At 38.0% G+C, this 17693-nt stretch overlaps 3 protein-coding genes across 4 annotated transcripts; 1 reads left to right on the top strand and 2 right to left on the bottom strand.

The window, feature by feature from the left end:
* Positions 1 to 66: 66 nt before the first annotated feature.
* Positions 67 to 1562, top strand: LOC123671704 (probable cardiolipin synthase (CMP-forming)). The gene is made up of 5 exons (XM_045605679.1): positions 67 to 678; positions 730 to 867; positions 948 to 1163; positions 1223 to 1383; positions 1439 to 1562. Exons 1-5 carry the CDS (start codon positions 298 to 300, stop codon positions 1524 to 1526), a joined length of 984 nt encoding a protein of 327 aa, XP_045461635.1. The 5' UTR covers positions 67 to 297; the 3' UTR covers positions 1527 to 1562.
* A 999-nt stretch (positions 1563 to 2561) lies between these two features.
* LOC123682103 (DNA damage-binding protein 1) lies at positions 2562 to 10520 on the bottom strand. Of its 2 annotated transcripts, none has more exons than XM_045620515.1 (14): positions 10362 to 10520; positions 10153 to 10301; positions 9833 to 10095; positions 9488 to 9776; positions 9142 to 9295; positions 8706 to 9041; positions 8031 to 8367; positions 7732 to 7895; positions 7234 to 7673; positions 5964 to 6291; positions 4400 to 4723; positions 3155 to 3448; positions 2870 to 3096; positions 2562 to 2741 (listed from the first exon to the last, which is right to left on the bottom strand). In XM_045620515.1, the coding sequence occupies exons 1-14, from the start codon at positions 10420 to 10422 to the stop codon at positions 2658 to 2660; spliced, it is 3450 nt and encodes a 1149-aa protein (XP_045476471.1). In that variant the 5' UTR covers positions 10423 to 10520; the 3' UTR covers positions 2562 to 2657. The 2 variants fall into 2 exon arrangements, with proteins under 2 accessions (XP_045476471.1, XP_045476479.1); XM_045620523.1 differs by having other exon boundaries at positions 4400 to 4720.
* A 6783-nt stretch (positions 10521 to 17303) lies between these two features.
* LOC123674327 (dynein light chain Tctex-type 1-like) lies at positions 17304 to 17681 on the bottom strand. Its single transcript, XM_045609276.1, has one exon. It carries the CDS (start codon positions 17679 to 17681, stop codon positions 17304 to 17306), a length of 378 nt encoding a protein of 125 aa, XP_045465232.1.
* Positions 17682 to 17693: the final 12 nt, after the last annotated feature.

Raw genomic sequence — 17693 nt, 5'->3', positions numbered from 1 at the left:
TTGATAATTCATTATCTCAATCTGAAATCTAATATTTAGTAAATATATATAAAATCATGAATATTCATTTCAGAAATGAAATTGTGATTTTTTTCGGTGAAATTTTGTGTATGACACTGAATATAAAAAAAAAGAGATAAAAATAATCTCTGCCAACGAAGTTAACCTCTTAACCAAACAATAATCTATTAAATTTTTTCAATTATGTTTAAGTGCTCGTAATTAGTCCTTGTTTCGATTTTCTAGCTTCTTCAGGTGTTATATCTGTAGAGATTCATCAAAAAAACATTTTAAATCATGTCTAGAATCAGATATATATGGCAATCAAATTTTCCAAAAACGTATGAAAAGTTTTTAAAACCTGTAAATTTTAATAAGTTCACCTCAGTTTGCTGGTGCCATAAGGACTTTTTTAATATTACCAATTATAAAAATAGGTGCATTAATGAAAATGGTAATGTAGCATTGGGCAAGATAAATTTATGCCAAAGTAGAGGAAAAAAGACTTTTGACACACAAAGAGCCTATGTAAATAAGGAACTCAAAGCCTATATTCAACAAAATAAAAATAGATTAAGAAATACAGAGAAAAGAATCAAATTGCAAGGTAGCATTTTAATGAAAGACATTAGAGAAACTAAAGATAAGGTTCGAGAAAAAGTAGAAAATATAATTGAAGTAAGTAGAGTGTGAATGTATTTTTTGATATCTCATTGAATAATTTTTCAGAAAGAAAATGTTTATACGATACCTAATTTCCTCTGTTTATCAAGAATTGTTTTATCGCCTTACTTAGGATTACTTATTGTTCAATCAGACTTTGAATTTGCATTAGGCATTCTTGGTTTTGCTGCTGTAACTGATTTGGTAAGGTGTGTTTTCTTATATAATTTTTTTTTACCTTATCTTTGGTTATAAGTTAAATTAAGTGAAATTTTATCTTGCAGCTAGATGGTTGGATAGCTAGGACATGGAAGAGCCAAAGTTCAAAAGTAGGCAGTTTATTGGATCCTGTTGCTGACAAATGTCTTGTAGCAACTTTATTTCTCTCTTTGACTTACGCAGACCTGATTCCTATTATTCTAACTAGCATAATCGTTGCCAGGGATGTTATTCTTTTAGTATCAGGATTTATTATTAGATATAAATCTTTGCCTCCCCCTGTAAGTATCTTAATTGAATGTTTTGTTATTAGTAAATAGTAATAATTTTTTTTTTTTAGAAAACTTTAAGTAAATATTTTGATGTTACTTATGCCACCGTCCAATTAGAGCCAACTTTCCTCAGTAAAATAAACACAGGTGTGCAACTAGCATTAGTTGGAACAACTCTAGCCGCTCCTGTTTTTCACTTTGTGGGACATCCGTTTTTGGAATGTTTATGGTAGGTTTTTTGCAATACTCAAACAGAATTTTTATCTGTTTTTTTTTCTCAACAGGTACCTTACTGGGGCCACTACAGTAGCATCTGGACTGAGTTATGTATTTTCTAAGAATACATATAAATATCTGAGATTGAAAAAATGAAGAAGTGCCCTTTTTCAATAAAACATTTTCGAATTATAGGTTTTGTTTTATTTAAATTTAATTGGAAAATTGGAAGGTAGATCTGAGGTTCATAGTATAGGATGTTTTTTTCGAGGTATATAACTTTAAGTTGGCATTACTGTTCAAGATGGCGACCACCGATTTAACAGCTGTCAAGTGATTTATTCTCAGTTTGGTTTGGCAATTCATGAATAGACTCACGCCTGAACAACACTTGCAAATAGTGCAATTTTATTTCGAAAATAATGGTTCTGTACGGAATACGTATCGCGCACTACGTCCATTTTATTTTGTTTAGCGCGATGAAGCACACTTCTGGTTGAATGGCTACGTCAACAAACAAAACTGCCGCATTTGGAGTGAAGCTAATTCTCCAGTGTATGTCGAAACACCGTTACATCCAGAAAAACTGACTGTTTGGTGTGCTTTATGGCCTGGTGGAATCATTGGTCCGTACTTCTTCAAAAACGATGATGGCCAGAACATTACAGTCAATGGTGATCGGTATAGAGCCTTGATTACTAACTTTTTCATTCCAGGAGCTGTGGTTCCAACAAGACGGCGCAACATGTCACACAGCTCGTGCCACAATCGATTCATTGAAAGACACGTTTGGTGACCGCCTAATTTCACGTTTTGGACCTGTGAATTGGCCTCCAAGATCTTGTGATTTAACACCGCTAGACTACTTTCTGTGAGGCTATGTAAAGTCATGGGTCTATGCGGATAAGCCACAAACCCTTGACCATTTGGAAGACAACATTCGCCGTGTTATTGCCGATTTACGGCCACAAATGTTGGAAAAAGTCATCGAAAATTGGACGTCCAGATTGGACTACATCCGAGCCAGCCATGGCGGTCATATGCCAGAAATCATATTTAAAATGTAAAGCCACAAGATTATCTTGCTGATAAATAAAATTGATGTCAATCGAATAATCCATCGTTGTTTTATTGCAATTTAAAGTTCTATAGCTCTAAAAAAACACCCTTTACTTCTATCAATAATACAAGTTTTTTGGTCTTATTTTGCTTTACTTTGTACAAAATTCGTAATTTAACATACTAAATAAAACATTACTCAAAAAATTAAGAAATAACATAATATTTTCAATGAATCCTAGTTAAATCTTCTACGATTTTAACTAAATCCTCCACTGTGCAATCTTGTTTCATGCCACCTTCTTGAACCATCTGAAAGAAGGAATAATACAATAATTTAGCAACAAAGTAAAACACTTCTAACAGCTGACACACATTGAAGCATACCAACAAAAAAAAGTAAAATATTCCAATTCGACGATGTAAGGAACGAAACAAACCTGTAATCCTTCAGACACCTCCTTCATTTTCTCCTGTGAAAGATCCAGAAAACTCTCGACCAAATCTCCATCAATGAATCCCTCGCTCTGTTCCATCTTCATGTCTGTATGAAAGGCACGCCAATAAGAGTGTTCTATCTTTCCAACCGACTTAATGACATTAGCCAATTTATTCTGCAACTCCAACAAAAACTCGTAAAACTGCATAGGAATCGACGTGATCAAACCTTTAAAAACAAAAATTAAGGATTCTCCTAACCTAACCTAACCTAACAAGTAACTCACCTAAAGAACCACCAACAGTTCCAAACAATACACATCCGCTAGTGGGCGTAGAAGTCTCTCCTAGATTCTGCATTACTAGAGAACCGTGCCTGAAAACGTTGATCATCTCGCCGATGTGGAAATGGCCAATTTCCTGCATCTGCTGTCTCTCCTCATCGTTTGTCGCTGCACTATCCTTCTGGCACACAAACAGATTATAGGAGTTCTCGGCACCAAGGAATATATCGTCGTCCAGTATTTCTATGGCCGTCATCCAGTTCGGATTGAAATCTCTGGCTATCTCATCAAAGCTTCCTGAAGACATTTCTCAATTTCAGCATGCATCATCGAATACTGCCTTATTATTATTAATACTCTTTTCATATTACAAAGGAAATAGAAATATTTCTTCTCTGATAACTTAATTCGTTTAATTTTGGGATTTTTCTAAAATTAACTACATACTACGATTTACTAAGAATGAATATGTCAGTGCTTGGAATAGCTAGAATTCAGACGGCTATACACTAATCTCGGGTTTTGACATTGTGGTTCCAAAAGTAAACAAAAATAAAACAACTTTCATTTGAAATATCAATGAAATTTTTTTGCCATAAGGTGTAGAATGCAAAATAATTTAAATGTCCTATGTCTTTGAAACAAGGTTGAGAAATCCGGACCACGACATGAATAACCCAGTAAATTTTGCGATGAAGACTGCTTTCGAGCGGTTACTAGTGGTTTTCAATGTTTGAGGTAAGCTGCTCCGTATTTACGAACCGTTTGACACTTGTCAATAGTTAATTTTTCATTGACAGAATTTTGGAGGTTATAAATGGTTGATCTCTTATAATTTGTAAAAAACTACTAGTTCTTGATGGCTCTGAAGAGTATTTGTTTCATAATTGACATAATAAAGTTTTTTGGTGTCAGATGTCATGGCAAATATTCATAAACAATAATCTGAGAATTAAATTGACAACTACCAACCGGAGTGGGCGTGGTTACCGAACCTAACCTGAATAAAAGTACAGTTGCTCTGGTGACAGATAACTCACCGAAGTTTGAGGAAATAGTCACCGGTTTTTGAGGAATTTGACATATATGGACCACCAACTTATTAACCATAGTAACCAAGGTGATATACGGACCAAACTCGTAGTCACTTGGAAAGGGAAAATACCGAAGTAAATGCGTACGCCGTACATATCAAAAAATCTGTATATCTGGTAACACTGGCGTATGTATCAAAGCAGGAAATCTCACCTTCCATGGTCTTGTACTGCAGGAGCGTCATGCTGCGCATGATATCTCCGACCAGTATGAAATCCCCCTTGGTCTTCAGATGAAGGGCCTGCACGTTGTTGAAATGGGAACACTCCAGTCTCAGTTCCTTCTCCGCCGTCCATTCGAACAGCCTGACGGTGCTGTTGATCGTGGCCAGGATCTTGCCGTTGAATTCGCACAGCGAATAACAGGCCCCCTTTATCTCCTTCTCGGACACGTGTGTCAGCTTGTTGTCGTGCCACTGGAAGACGAGCAGCCTGCCCTGTTTGGGCTGGTTCTCCTCCGGATTCACCGTGGCCGCTGCTACGAAACAGATGGTGTAAAAACAAAAAATTAGGGGAACGGGTAAAATCTCAACGAAGTTTGTAGTTTAGTATGTCTCGAGCCTTTTGGCCTTGATGTTGGAATCGGCAAGAGAAAATTAACTAAAAAACTTCCTTGAGATTTTGTCTGTTCCACTAATTTGTATACAGGGTGTTCCAGCGTTGTCGCGACGCTCTGTTACGATTAAATGCTGAAATCTTCGAATTTCTTGGAAATACTGTCCTGGTGTACTCAGGAAGATCTTTGGAGGAACTGGAATCGACTATCAATGCTGATCTGCTTTATTATTCTGACTGGCTGCGTTATAACAGACTGAGCATAAATGTAGACAAGGCTGTATATATGTGTATAAGGCAGAAGAACAAGCCATTCCATGAAATACAAGTCAAGTTTGATGATATTTCACTTGATCGTGTGAAACAGCACAAATATCTAGGGTTGTATATTGATGAAAGATTGAATTGGGAAAAACACATAGAACACATGATACGTAGGTTAACTCCTGTGGTGGGTTCACTGAGAAGATGCTCATTTATGTTCAGTACACAACACAAAAAAATGATCTACCACAGCTTTATCTCCTCCAGACTGAGGTACCTCATTAATTGTTGGGGAAATGCATCAAATACATTATTAACAAGGCTACAAGTGTTCCAAAATAGAACTATAAAGGTATTATTGAACTATGGCATGTTAACACCTACATCAATATTATATAAGGACACTAAACTTTTGGACATTCATAACCTAAAGAAATTGGAACAAGTTAAACTGATTCTTGGCGTGACGAACAATTATATAAAGTCAAATTATACATTTACACTAGTACAGGATGTGCAGTCATAACACCCGAGATAGAGGTACCATCAGAAGTGAACTCAGGTTTACAAGGAAAGCCCAGGACTCCCCAATTTACCGAGCAATAGAAGCATTTAACCAAATACCACCAGAAATAAAGTATATAAGAACTAAAAAAAACTTTAATATTAAGCTTAAGTTGTACCTGAAAGATTTATTTTGTTTAGTTTAACTTTTTTGTTGTTTTGAATATTATATAGTATTGTTTTTTTTGTATATTGTTTAATAGGCCTTGTCACCAGTACTTGTACTGTATTAGAGGTCAAGAATAAAGAAGTAAATAAATAAATAAATACCAAAAAAGTGTAAACGACCTTTTTCTTACGGAACACCCCGTTTTTATCGAACCATCAAATCTTACCCATTACGTAATAATAGTTGGGATCGTTGCCAAGCTGACAGGACATCAGGGACATCCCGTACTCCTGAGGCAACAGCTGGTAGGCGAACAGCACCTCGAAGGTGTGCTGATCGATGATGAGCAAATTGTGGACCTCCACTTCCTGTCCGTATTCGGGCATCGGGTTCAAGGTGCCGAGAAGGCCGCTAGTGCTCGATTTGACGCCTGACAGCGAGGCCACGCTGCTGGGTACGAATGACTGCTGGGCCATGGTCGAGGCGCTCGGTCTGGCTGGGTTCAGACCCGTCGAGTCCTGGATGTCTATCCTGGTGGTGATGACGCCGAAGGTCTGCACATTGGAGAGGAGGTAATGAAAATAACGATGATTCATTTATTTCTCTTAGCAAATTTAGAACCGTTACGAAGATCGACTTAGAAAATGAAAAAAAAGTGGGAATCGACACTATCACCTTTGCTACTGTTACTGTTATCCAATATAGCAGTTATATTGCTACTGTTACTGTTATCCAATATAGCAGTTATATTGCTACTGTTATTTTTATCCAATATAGCAGTTATATTGCTACTGTTACCGTTATCCAATATAGCAGTTATATTGCTACTGTTACCGTTATCCAATATAGCAGTTATATTGCTATGGTTACTGTTATCCAATACGCTCTATTAGTGTGACGTCACACACCGCCATTTTTGGTTCTCCTGTCAGTTCGGAATCCAAACAAATAAATTGTCATTCAAATTAGTACGATGTCGTTGAAGGAATTGGCTTATTTTCATAAATAAGAGTATTTGAGGAACGAATTCAGTATTAATTGATAGACAGAAGGAACGAGGTTAATACCAGTAAGTTTGAATCCTGTATCATTCCCCAGATTTTGTAAAAAGCCGTGTTTATTAGTTGAACTCAAGTTCGAACTTACTGGCATTAATCTCGTTCCTTCTGTCTATCAATCAATAGTAAAATCGTTCCTTAAATAATCTTATTTATCAAAATGAGCCAATTTCTTCAACGACAACGTACTAATTTGAATGACAATTTGTTTTTTTGGATTCCGAACACTGTCAGGAGAACTAAAATGGCGGTGTGTGACGTCATCACTAATAGAGCGTATATGGCAGTTATATTGCTACTTTTACTGTTATCCAATATGGCAGTTACTTTTGTTAAAAATTCATAACTTCAAAACTTTTGGGAATAATGTGAGTATTCTTGTTAATAGAGATTATTCTTCATTAAACTTCCCGAACAACAATTCTTCTCCAAACTCACCTGCGTCTGTTCCTGGTAGGCTATCCTCCTCGGAGACTCGTACAAGGGCACCGTCCTGATGTGCAGCTTCTGTATCTCGTCGATGGTCCCGATGGTGACCGAAGAATCCGTGGCCAGGGCCAAACTATCGGGATACGCTTCGGAATTCAACGAGCACATATGGTTCACCTCTTTCACGTTCACGTTGGAAAAGACCAACTTGTGGTTGGACGAATAGATAACGGTGGGCCTGTCCGAGCAGGCGAACACGTTGACGGTGCTGAGGGATCGGAAGGTCTTGAGCACCGTTGGTTGGGTGCCCAGAGTGACCTTCTTCTTCTCGGTCAGACAGCCGGAATCCTTATCCAGAACGAAGTAGTACATGGATCCATCGCCCAGCGCGCAGAGGAGATAGGAGTGACCCTCGAAGGAGGCCATGAGGACCGATCGGGGTATGATCTCTGAAAACGACAGCATGAGATCATCCAATTTCTTGAAAAAAATCAAAGCTTAACTCACCACCTCCAAGATGTTCTTTAGTTACTTCCGACAAATCGGGAATCCTCAGTATTCTCACAGATATATCTGTCCATAAACCAACTGCCACATATTCCGCAGTGGTAGCACCGTCCTTCACCGGTGTGATATCTAAACACGAAGCTTCAAACTCCAAATTCGTTGTTCTACATTAAAAAGAAAAGTAGTTACATAACCAAACAAGTAACAGTTTAGTTCAAATGAACCAAAAGTGACACTAATGACATATGCAATTTTGCCAACACAAATTTGGTAAATAACAGAATATTCAGCTTCCTCACCCCTTCAGTATCAATTCTTTGAGATGAATTTCCAGGTAATATATCGCGGATCCCGTAGACACCACCAGTTGGGAGGTGTTGCAAGCCACCACGCTGATGTTCTTGTCGTTGGGCGGTTTCCATTCGGACAACAGTCTCTTGGTGAGGGCGCAAACCAGTCTGGCAGAAGCCGAAGTGACCTGCACCAGCTGTTCGTGGATCACGTTACCGCAGAAGAAGGTCTGCTGGTCACCAGAGAACCCAACGATTTCAGTCTCTTCCACCTCTTCCCCATTGAGGCTGAGGACTCGAGTCTGTCCCACAAAAGACAACACAAGGGTGTTGTCCAGTTTTCCGTCTTAAGAAGAAAAATCATTTCAAGTCGATTGATGTTATGAAACAGATACAATCAAAATGCAAACAAAACGAGATTGTTCTACATCAAGTGACAGAAAGCTAACATTTTGCGATCAAATCATTAATTTTTTGTGAGGAAGTAAATTATCTACGACTTAGATTATACAAAAAAAAAAGCACTGTAACATTGCCTTAACTATGTTCAATTAATTTCCTTGCTCACGAGTGGATCCATAATTAAATTGACTGACACTTTGAATAAATGACAACTGACATTAATGACAGATTATCAATTACGCCAACACAACGAAAGTTACTACCAACTGAATAAAAACTTACCGGATGCGACCTGCAAGGCCCACATTCCCTTGATGCTGGGCAGATCGATGGACGCATGTTCCTGTATGCCTATTCCGTTCCGAATAATCCTCAAAGAACCCTCTTTAAAGGCTCCGGAACACGTGACCAACTGACCCTGCCCCTGTCTCTCTAGATCTACCATGCACATGTCAACGATGGGAGCCAGGTTGGTGAATGTCTCCATTACGGTCACATAGGAACCGTGCTCGTCTGCCTTCGTGTTCAACTTGACCAGTTGGGAGTCGCCCAGACGGGAGCCGATGAACAGGACGCCGTTGTCCAGATAGGTGATGCATTCCGGAATTGCAATCTCGCCTAAAAATTGCGATCGGGATGACATTTTGGAAAAACCGATAACAGGATGATTTTCTCAGATCTTTGTGGAAATTTTCATTTCATATTCAGAATAACCTACCCAACAGTTCCACCTTCAAGTCCTTGACATATTCAGTGCCATCCCCTCTGGTCTCGGTTTCTAAGAAAAGCATGAAAAGATGACCAGCCATATCACCCAAGAGATATCTTAAACCACCCGGGTCTACTTTGGCATAACATATGATTGAACTTTGCTGAAAAATATAAAACTAACTAGCAACAAGTTGAAAGGAGAAAAACTGTTCAATATTTTTCATTCCAACTTTCCTAAGCCTAAATAATTTATTTCTTTATTTATACTGATAATAGTAAAAATAAAATGATTCTAAATATAAAAAAATAATTACTTAGTATCACTTGACGATAAAAAAATTGACAATATTTACTTTGATAACAGGTGGATCAACAACAATTCCATTCTTTCCATCATGATACATGATGCTCTCTTGCCCAATAATGATAGCACCTTCTAAAGGTGTTGGTACAGGGATAATAATCGAAGCATCTGTCTCAACATTATCTTGTCTCCATGGAATCTTAACAAACTGTTTATCTCTTAAAGATATCTCGTGGGTTTTAACATGGCGACCATTTACATCTTGATGGATCAGAATTATTGTCGGATTAGCACAACCATGTAAAAATTCTACATCGTAAACATTTAAATCTTCCATCCTAAAACGAACAAAACTCATATATTTTGTTTTGATGGAAAATTCAAACGAAGCTACCTGAAGTTGGAGGCTTTCAATTCATAATTTTCTTTGTCCAATGGGATGACCTTGAATAACCCATCATATAGTCTCAACCCGATGACTCTGGCTTTTGGATCTATAATTGCCAAAATACCAGTCTCAGACGGTTTTCCTATTTTATCTGCAACGTTTCCATGTGCCTTTGTGATTATGTCTATATTATCACCATCATTTACACATTCTAATATCATTGCATTGTATCTAACAGTAATTAAGAACAATGAATCTTTACTTTCATTCTGAAAAAACAACATAACTGCATGGAGTGTTCAAATATCCAAGCAATAAATCTCTACCTGTGGTCTAAACAGCTTCATAACAGCTACCTTTCCATACAAACCTATTTCCTTAATGGGGCGAAGCCCCTCAGGCGTTACTAAGTATATTTCTAATCTGGTATCTTTGGCTACAATTAAATTCAGATCGGACGCTGATGTAAAATTACCTGCAAGCAAGGTTAGGGAATGAGATGCTATTAATAAAAAAAAACATTTGCTCATTTTACCGGTGACACAAGCCGTAACAGCGGTAGGTTTATGGGCTGTAACCACATAATGATGAGCCATATTCGAAATCTTACAATTAGCTGTTATGATTTATTTAAAGCATTTCTCTGAAAATTCGAAATTGTTTATGATGTTGATAGTTCTTATGTGTCAATTATTAAGATCGATGATCCTAATGATCATAGAACCATTTTTGATTTAAATCCATAGACCTATAATAAGATTATAAATATCAAAGACCATTTCTTAAATGTCGAAAAGGATCAATAAACTTTATTATTATTTATTATTAATATCATAGACCTAATATCAAATTGATATTAGGTCTACGCAGATTACATAACCTAGGATGTCTCTGATCACTATGAAACAAATTTGAATATTAGATATCAACTGAAAATAACAAAATTGTGAAAAAAGTCTAGGGAGAAAAAATTAATAACTTGTTTTCATAAGGATGGTGTGTTCAATACATCTAATTAATTTTTCTCGAAGTAATCACATCTAACGTTAATCAAGAATATTTTTCATACATATCATTGCTTATCCCAAATATACAAAAAAAATAAAACTTTTGGTTTAGATCAAAATATATTAATCGAATGTATAAATAAATGACAAATCAAATCACTACTATAAATCATAGATACCTTTTTTTTCACATTGAGGATATATAGTCATAACTATTTTCAATATAATAATTACATGGTTTTCAGGGAATTAAGTTTGAGAAATGATTACAATTGACCTAGATGACGCTATTTTTTAACATTCTATCATGAAAACTTCATAAATAAATTACAATATAATAAGTTTTTCATATTCAATTCCTAACAAATAATCATTATATCCTAAAATATTTTCACTTCACTAGCCTTAATAATATTGTAACTATATCTTTGATTTAAACTATTTATAGCTATTATTCGGAGGTTAACCGTTGACATAAGCGCGTGCTTCCTATAAATTTTCCTTTAAATTGATTAAATAATCTTAACATATATTGATATTTGTGTGAGTAAATTTCTTAATTCCCACTAATTATTTGTGGTATATTGAATTTTCAAGGTAGGACTTTCTGGGGTCAGTTATATTAACTCTGGTGTCATCTCTACCTACTGATAAGAGTTCCCTTTTTTAATGGATTGGAACCCGGGGGGGTCTGATGACCCCCCTAGATCGCCTTTGTCTCCCAAAGCGTTTAATGCACTAACACCTACATCTCAAAAAATACTCAACAATTTGAACCTAGGTAATGATGGTTCTAATAAGGACTATCACTCCCTAGCTGACTTAACTATCCTTTCAAGGGAAATTCAGTCGGTTAGAGCAATTTTTACCGATGACTTGGAAGTTCTCAATGAGGCTGAAGAGCTCTCCCAGTCAATTTCTCGTTTAATTAGATCGAATGCTAATGCCCCCAAAAAATCTAAACTTGAATTGAAATACAGTTTGAATGACTTTGGACCATTTATGGTGATAATTGAATCTAATGCTGTTGGTAATATCGGTAATATCCATCCTATGAATTTTGCCAAGAAATTAGCCGCCTCAAATGTCAAAGGAATTAAAAATATAGCTAAAAGAGGTAAAAAAAGAATATCTATTGAATTTGATCTCCCTGATAGGGCGAACAATTTTGTCACTGAGAATCCCTTCTCTGGTGACCCTGCAATAGACGTGTTTATTCCTTCAAGAATGGTTACAAGCAAAGGTATCATTAGAAATGTTGGTTCAGAAATTACTAAGGAAGACATTGAGCTTCATGCCCACTCCAAAGTAAAAATATTAGATGCCCGACAACTCAATCGAAGAACTGTCACTGATGGCATAGTTTCCTACGTCCCCTCTTCTACTTGGATTCTTACTTTTCAGGGCAAAAATCTCCCAGAAAAGATTGCCCTTTGGGGCTGCTTAAGGCACGTTTCTCTATATGTTGGACCAGTTATCCAATGCTACAATTGTCTGAGGTATGGACATACCAAGGTCAATTGTAACAATCCATCCAAATCTAAACGTTGCAGGAACTGCGCTGAGAATCATGAGGAACAAGAATGTCCTGACCCCTCCCATCCGAAGTGTGTTTTCTGCTCTGGAGAACATGCCTCTACTGATCGCTCCTGCCCAGAGTTTCTACGCCAGAAACAAATTAATAGATTAATAGCGGTAGAGAACATTTCATATTTTGAGGCTGTTAAAATGATCCCGAAAAATTATAATGCAACTTCTCCCCTCTTGCGTAATGACCAATTCTCTTTTGATCTGAGGCCTCAGCTGTTTCCACAGCTACCCTCAAGACTCACTAACTCGGTTAGGGATTCTGCTGTTATTTCCGTCCATGACAGAAGAAATCTCCTTGACAATGGGACTTCCACCCCTCTTTCTTATTCCACAGCCCTGAATAAGAAAAGGAAGAAAAATCCGCAATCTCCAGGATATGACCGAGATCTTCATGAATCTCAGTTATACAACACTTCCCTTCCCTTATCCCCAATACTTGGGAGCCCTTCTCATTCTCAGAGTGATCAAATACCTTCCTTTTCTGGTTCCCCTCTCTCAGATGAATTAATATTTGAAATTGTTTCCAAGCGTCTTCAAAATAAAGAAAATTCCGAGTTTATAAAGAGTCTTTCTGTATTATTTAAAAACAATTATCCTTCAAATGTTCTAGAAGATAGCATTCCCATTCCCACTGTTGAAGAGTCCATATAGTTCTAAAATTTGTTCGACTGTTCTCTTCTTTTATCTCAGTCTCCCTCACCTCCCTCGGCCTTACCATGTTAGACATTATACAGTGGAACATAAGATCAATTCACTCTAACATTGACAACCTGAAATTGCTAATAGAAGAGAACTCCCCCAGTGTAGTCATGCTTCAGGAAACGTGGCTTAATGAATCCCATAATCTCAGGGTAACAGGATTCTACTCTCTCAGACAGGATCGAAGCGATAGAGGTGGTGGTATTGCCCTTCTAGTCAAACTTGACCTACCATTTGTTCCAATTGATTTTTCCAACCTTCTTGTTCCTGATAGAGTTCAGCTCCAAGGTATCAAAGTAGCCTCTCCTCTGCTTTCTATCATTAATGTGTACTGTCCCCCCAACATCAATCTTCCCATTTCTTTTTGGAGCAACCTGATGGATAGTATAACTACCCCATTTATGATTGGTGGTGATTTTAATGCCCAGAACCCTATCTGGGGTTCTGGTTTTCGGAATCCCAGTGGTAAAGTCCTTGAGGATTTTATTCTAGGTGAGGATATATGTATCCTAAACAATGGCTCTCCTACCAGAATCTCCCCACCAGGCGAAAATCCTAGTGCCCCAGATATCACATTATGTTCTAGCTGTCTTAGAGTTAACTCCCAATGGGAAGTAATTTCTGACCCTGGAGGAAGTGATCATTTTCCACTTATGACCTCTCTCTGTTTTTTCCCTCTCTCGTCCCCTCCCTCTCATTCCCGATTTTCCTCCAGAAGGTTCAACACCGCCCAGGCAGATTGGTTCAGATTTCAGGAGGTAATTGACAATAATATTAGGAATAATCGCCCTAATTCCATTCTAGAATTTAGAGATCTAGTTGTTGAGGCTGCTGAATTCTGCATTCCCTTGAGGAGACCTTTCCAACCTTCTTCACCAACATATAGGAAATCGTGGTGGAATGATGATCTCTCTTTAGCTGTTAAGAGAAGATCTGATGCGTTCAGAGCTTACCTTCGTAATCCTTCAATGGAGCACTTTCTCTCAGCTAAAAGCATCCAATCAGCAGTCAAAGCTAAGATCAGAAAGGCCAAAAGAGAATCATTCAGAAGTTTCTGCGAAGGTCTGTCGCCTTGTAATGGCAGAAAATTGTGGTCAGATATATCCAGATTCAAATATGGTTGTAAACCCTCTGCTCCTCGAACTTCCTCTCCCACTTGTGGTCAAGAAATCCTCTCTCGCCTGTGCCCTCTTTCAACCCCTGCTTCAGTTCAGTCATCAGCTCCCACTAACTACTCTCCTGCTCCTTTTCCCCCTATCACCCTCGATGAACTGTCCTTGTGTATTAAGTCCAAGAAGGAGTCAGCTCCAGGCAAGGACGGTATAACATACAATATGTTGAAGTCTCTCCCAATCCATTCCAAACAGGTGCTAGCTGAGTTATTTAATGATCAGCTTTCATCACCTCAGATTCCATTATCTCTGAAGGATACTATCATCATTCCCATATGCAAGCCGGGAAAATCCCCAGAGGACCCCTTGAGTTTTCGTCCCATTGCTCTCACCTCCTGTCTCCTTAAAGTTCTTGAATCTTTGTTAGCAACCAGATTAGAGAGAGTGTATCAGAGATCGATAGACGATCGTGAACTACAGTTTGGTTTCCGTAAGGGAAAGTCCGTTAATGATGCCCTTTCATTCTTGATTTCAACGATTTATGCCTCCTTCCTCAGAAACGAGTTCGTCATAGTGGTGTTTCTGGACGTCAGACAGGCCTATGATTCGGTTCAGTTTGATCTTCTCGAACGTACTTTACTTTCTATGGATCTCCCACTCTCGGTTATTGAACTTATCAGATCTCTTGTAGTCCAGAGAAACATATTCCTGGTTGATCCCCTTACAAAGGAACTTATTGGTCCAGAGCAATCGAATATAGGGTTGGCTCAGGGCTCCCCAAAGGCTCCAATACTTTTTAACATATTCGTCAGTGATCTCCCAAATGTTGTGAATGTTCCAGGAGTTACAACTCTGAAATTTGCAGATGATAAGGCAATAATTGCTTCTGGTCCTACCTTTGATTCTGCATTTGAAAAAATGTCCAAAGCCTTGGTATTGGTAGAAAAATGGTCAATGGCAAAATCCCTCCAGTTATCTCCGGAAAAATCCAAGGCATTATGCTGCCATAAAAATAAGGTCCTTCCACTTAAGCCTCCTCTTCGCCTTTTTAAAACTGCCATTCCATGGGCTGATTCCGTGAAATACCTGGGCGTTTCGATTCATCAGAATTTGAATTGGTCTTTACATATCTCCGATATGTGCTTGAAATCTCTTCAGGGTATAAATGTTATGAGAGCATTGTGCAGAACCTGGTGGGGCTGTCATCCAGCAACTCAGCTATTGTTATACAGGGCCACAATTCGACCCTTCCTCGACTATGGCAGCCTTTTCTACGGAAAATGTTCCAAAGTTCTTCTGAAGAAATTGGACAGGATCCAGTATGCCGCTTTGAGAGTGGCTATGGGCTACATGAAGTCCACTCCTATCCCAATCATACTTGCAGAAAGCAACGAGCTCCCTCTTAAGTTTCGTCGTCAGTTCCTTGCGTTAAAGTTTCTATCCAAGCTGTATAGACTTCATAATGACCCTGTTCTATCAAAGGTGTCTTCAATTAAACACTGGTCAACTCTGGGTAATCCCCCTCCCATAGTAGAGGTCCATTCGCTCCTGTCTAACTCCGAAGACTTTTACTCCTCCTCTCATCTGCCCTGCTTTGACAGAGATTTAAAAGTCCATACCACCCATATTGGCTACTACTCCCTTGGGCTCTCAAAGTCTTCACAGGACAACGCTTTATCCTTTGAGGTTGCTTGTCTGGGAAAATTCCCCAATTTCGACAGAGTTTACACTGATGCTTCCAAGTCCCCTTCTCATACAGGCATAGGAATTTATAGCCCTACGGGTATCTCAATATCGAAAAGACTTCCAAATCACTTTTCCATCTGCTCCGCTGAACTGATTGCAATCCTTGAGGCGACCTGGGAAATCAAAAGAAGAAATTTTAAAAAGGTTCTTATTATCACGGACTCCATGAGTGCGTTGGAGAAAATTACTAAGTGGAAGATTTCCGCTAGTAATGATCATATTACACTAGCGATTAGAGACAATATTCTGTACCTCTGCAATAATTCCTGTAATGTAAAACTAGTTTGGGTTCCAAGTCACACTAATATAGATGGTAATGATAAAGCGGACAATCTTGCAAAAACAGCTTCAGAAAACTCTGTTATTAGGAGGGCTCATGTTAGTGAGTTCTGGCCTTCTTTCAAGCGAATCATTTGGGAAAGGTGGAAGCGTGAATGGAGGGAATTGATGGGAAACCGTACCTTTTCGCAATATGTATACCCCAGATCCTTAGGCAATCGCCCTTGGTTTCTGGATGCGGAGCTCTCTAGAGGCAATGTGGTCACTATAAATAGATTGCGCTCTAACCACTGTTCTTCTCCTTGTCATCTTTATAGGATACATGTTGCTCAGACCGATTTGTGTGCTTGCGGAGACAGGGGTGATATCCCTCACATATTCTTCAATTGTCGGGTAAACTTGTCGAATTGTTTGAAGTTTTGCAGTGACCTATATGAGGTTAAATCCATAAAATCCTACCCTATTAACATCTATGATTTGATCTTTTCTGAAAATGTTCTCGTTTATAGGTTATTGTACAACTTCCTGGTGGCCTCAGGAATCCATTTATAAAAATGAAGGAAAGAAAAAAAAAAAATAAATAAATAAAATAAAAATAAATGTGTTATGTGTATCATCTGTTCCCTAATTGGTTTTCCCCTCATGATACTTTCCTTGTTGTATTTTGTGTGCATGAGGGAACCCTTCCCTGCCTTCACATGCGCCACGGAAACCTTGCATTAAAAATTATAATAAAAAAAAAAAGGAAAAAAAAAAAAAAAAAAAAAAGGGAGAGAGAGATAAATGTAACGTGAGAAAGTTGATCTCCAATAATAGCTCAGTATTTAACACCTTGAATTGGGGCCAATATTTTTGGAATTTAGAAAACTTGAACCCCACTCGATGGTCCAAATTGTTCGATGTGTAGATGGTGACAAACCCAGCACATAGTAAAGGATTGAAGAAGAAGAAGATTTATAGCTATTCTTAAAAAATGTCCAATAACAAATATGGTCCCTGTTATCAGTATATATAAGTATATCTTATGAACTCTGTTTATAATTATCACATGGCTAGGCCATAAATGGATACAATACAAATTATCGTTTTGTTCTCCCAACGTACAGTGCAGCTACCATCAGTATTATTATCCCAAAAACACGAGTTTGCTGTATGTATTTCAGCCCCATTTTTCTGCATTATTGAACAAGATAAGATATATTTATAGGGCTTCATGAAATTGGTCAATTCAAATGTGCAAGCTTCCACTATTTCCGTGGTCCATTTATCGACCTTGGCATGTTGGTAACCATTTCCTCCAATCACGTTTTCCACAGCATCTATTATTATTTTCCTGACCTCGTCTTCAGGAAATTGCAGTTCATCTTGGTCAACTTCTTCAGTCGGCTTTTGGTCCGCTTCTTCGGTCGGTTTTTGCTCCATGCCAGGAAACAA

The sequence above is a fragment of the Harmonia axyridis genome, chromosome 1, assembly GCF_914767665.1.
Source record: "Harmonia axyridis chromosome 1, icHarAxyr1.1, whole genome shotgun sequence".
Taxonomy (NCBI): domain Eukaryota; kingdom Metazoa; phylum Arthropoda; class Insecta; order Coleoptera; family Coccinellidae; genus Harmonia; species Harmonia axyridis.
The sequence above is the reverse complement of the archived record's forward strand: the minus strand, read 5'-3'. Positions and strand labels throughout refer to the sequence as shown.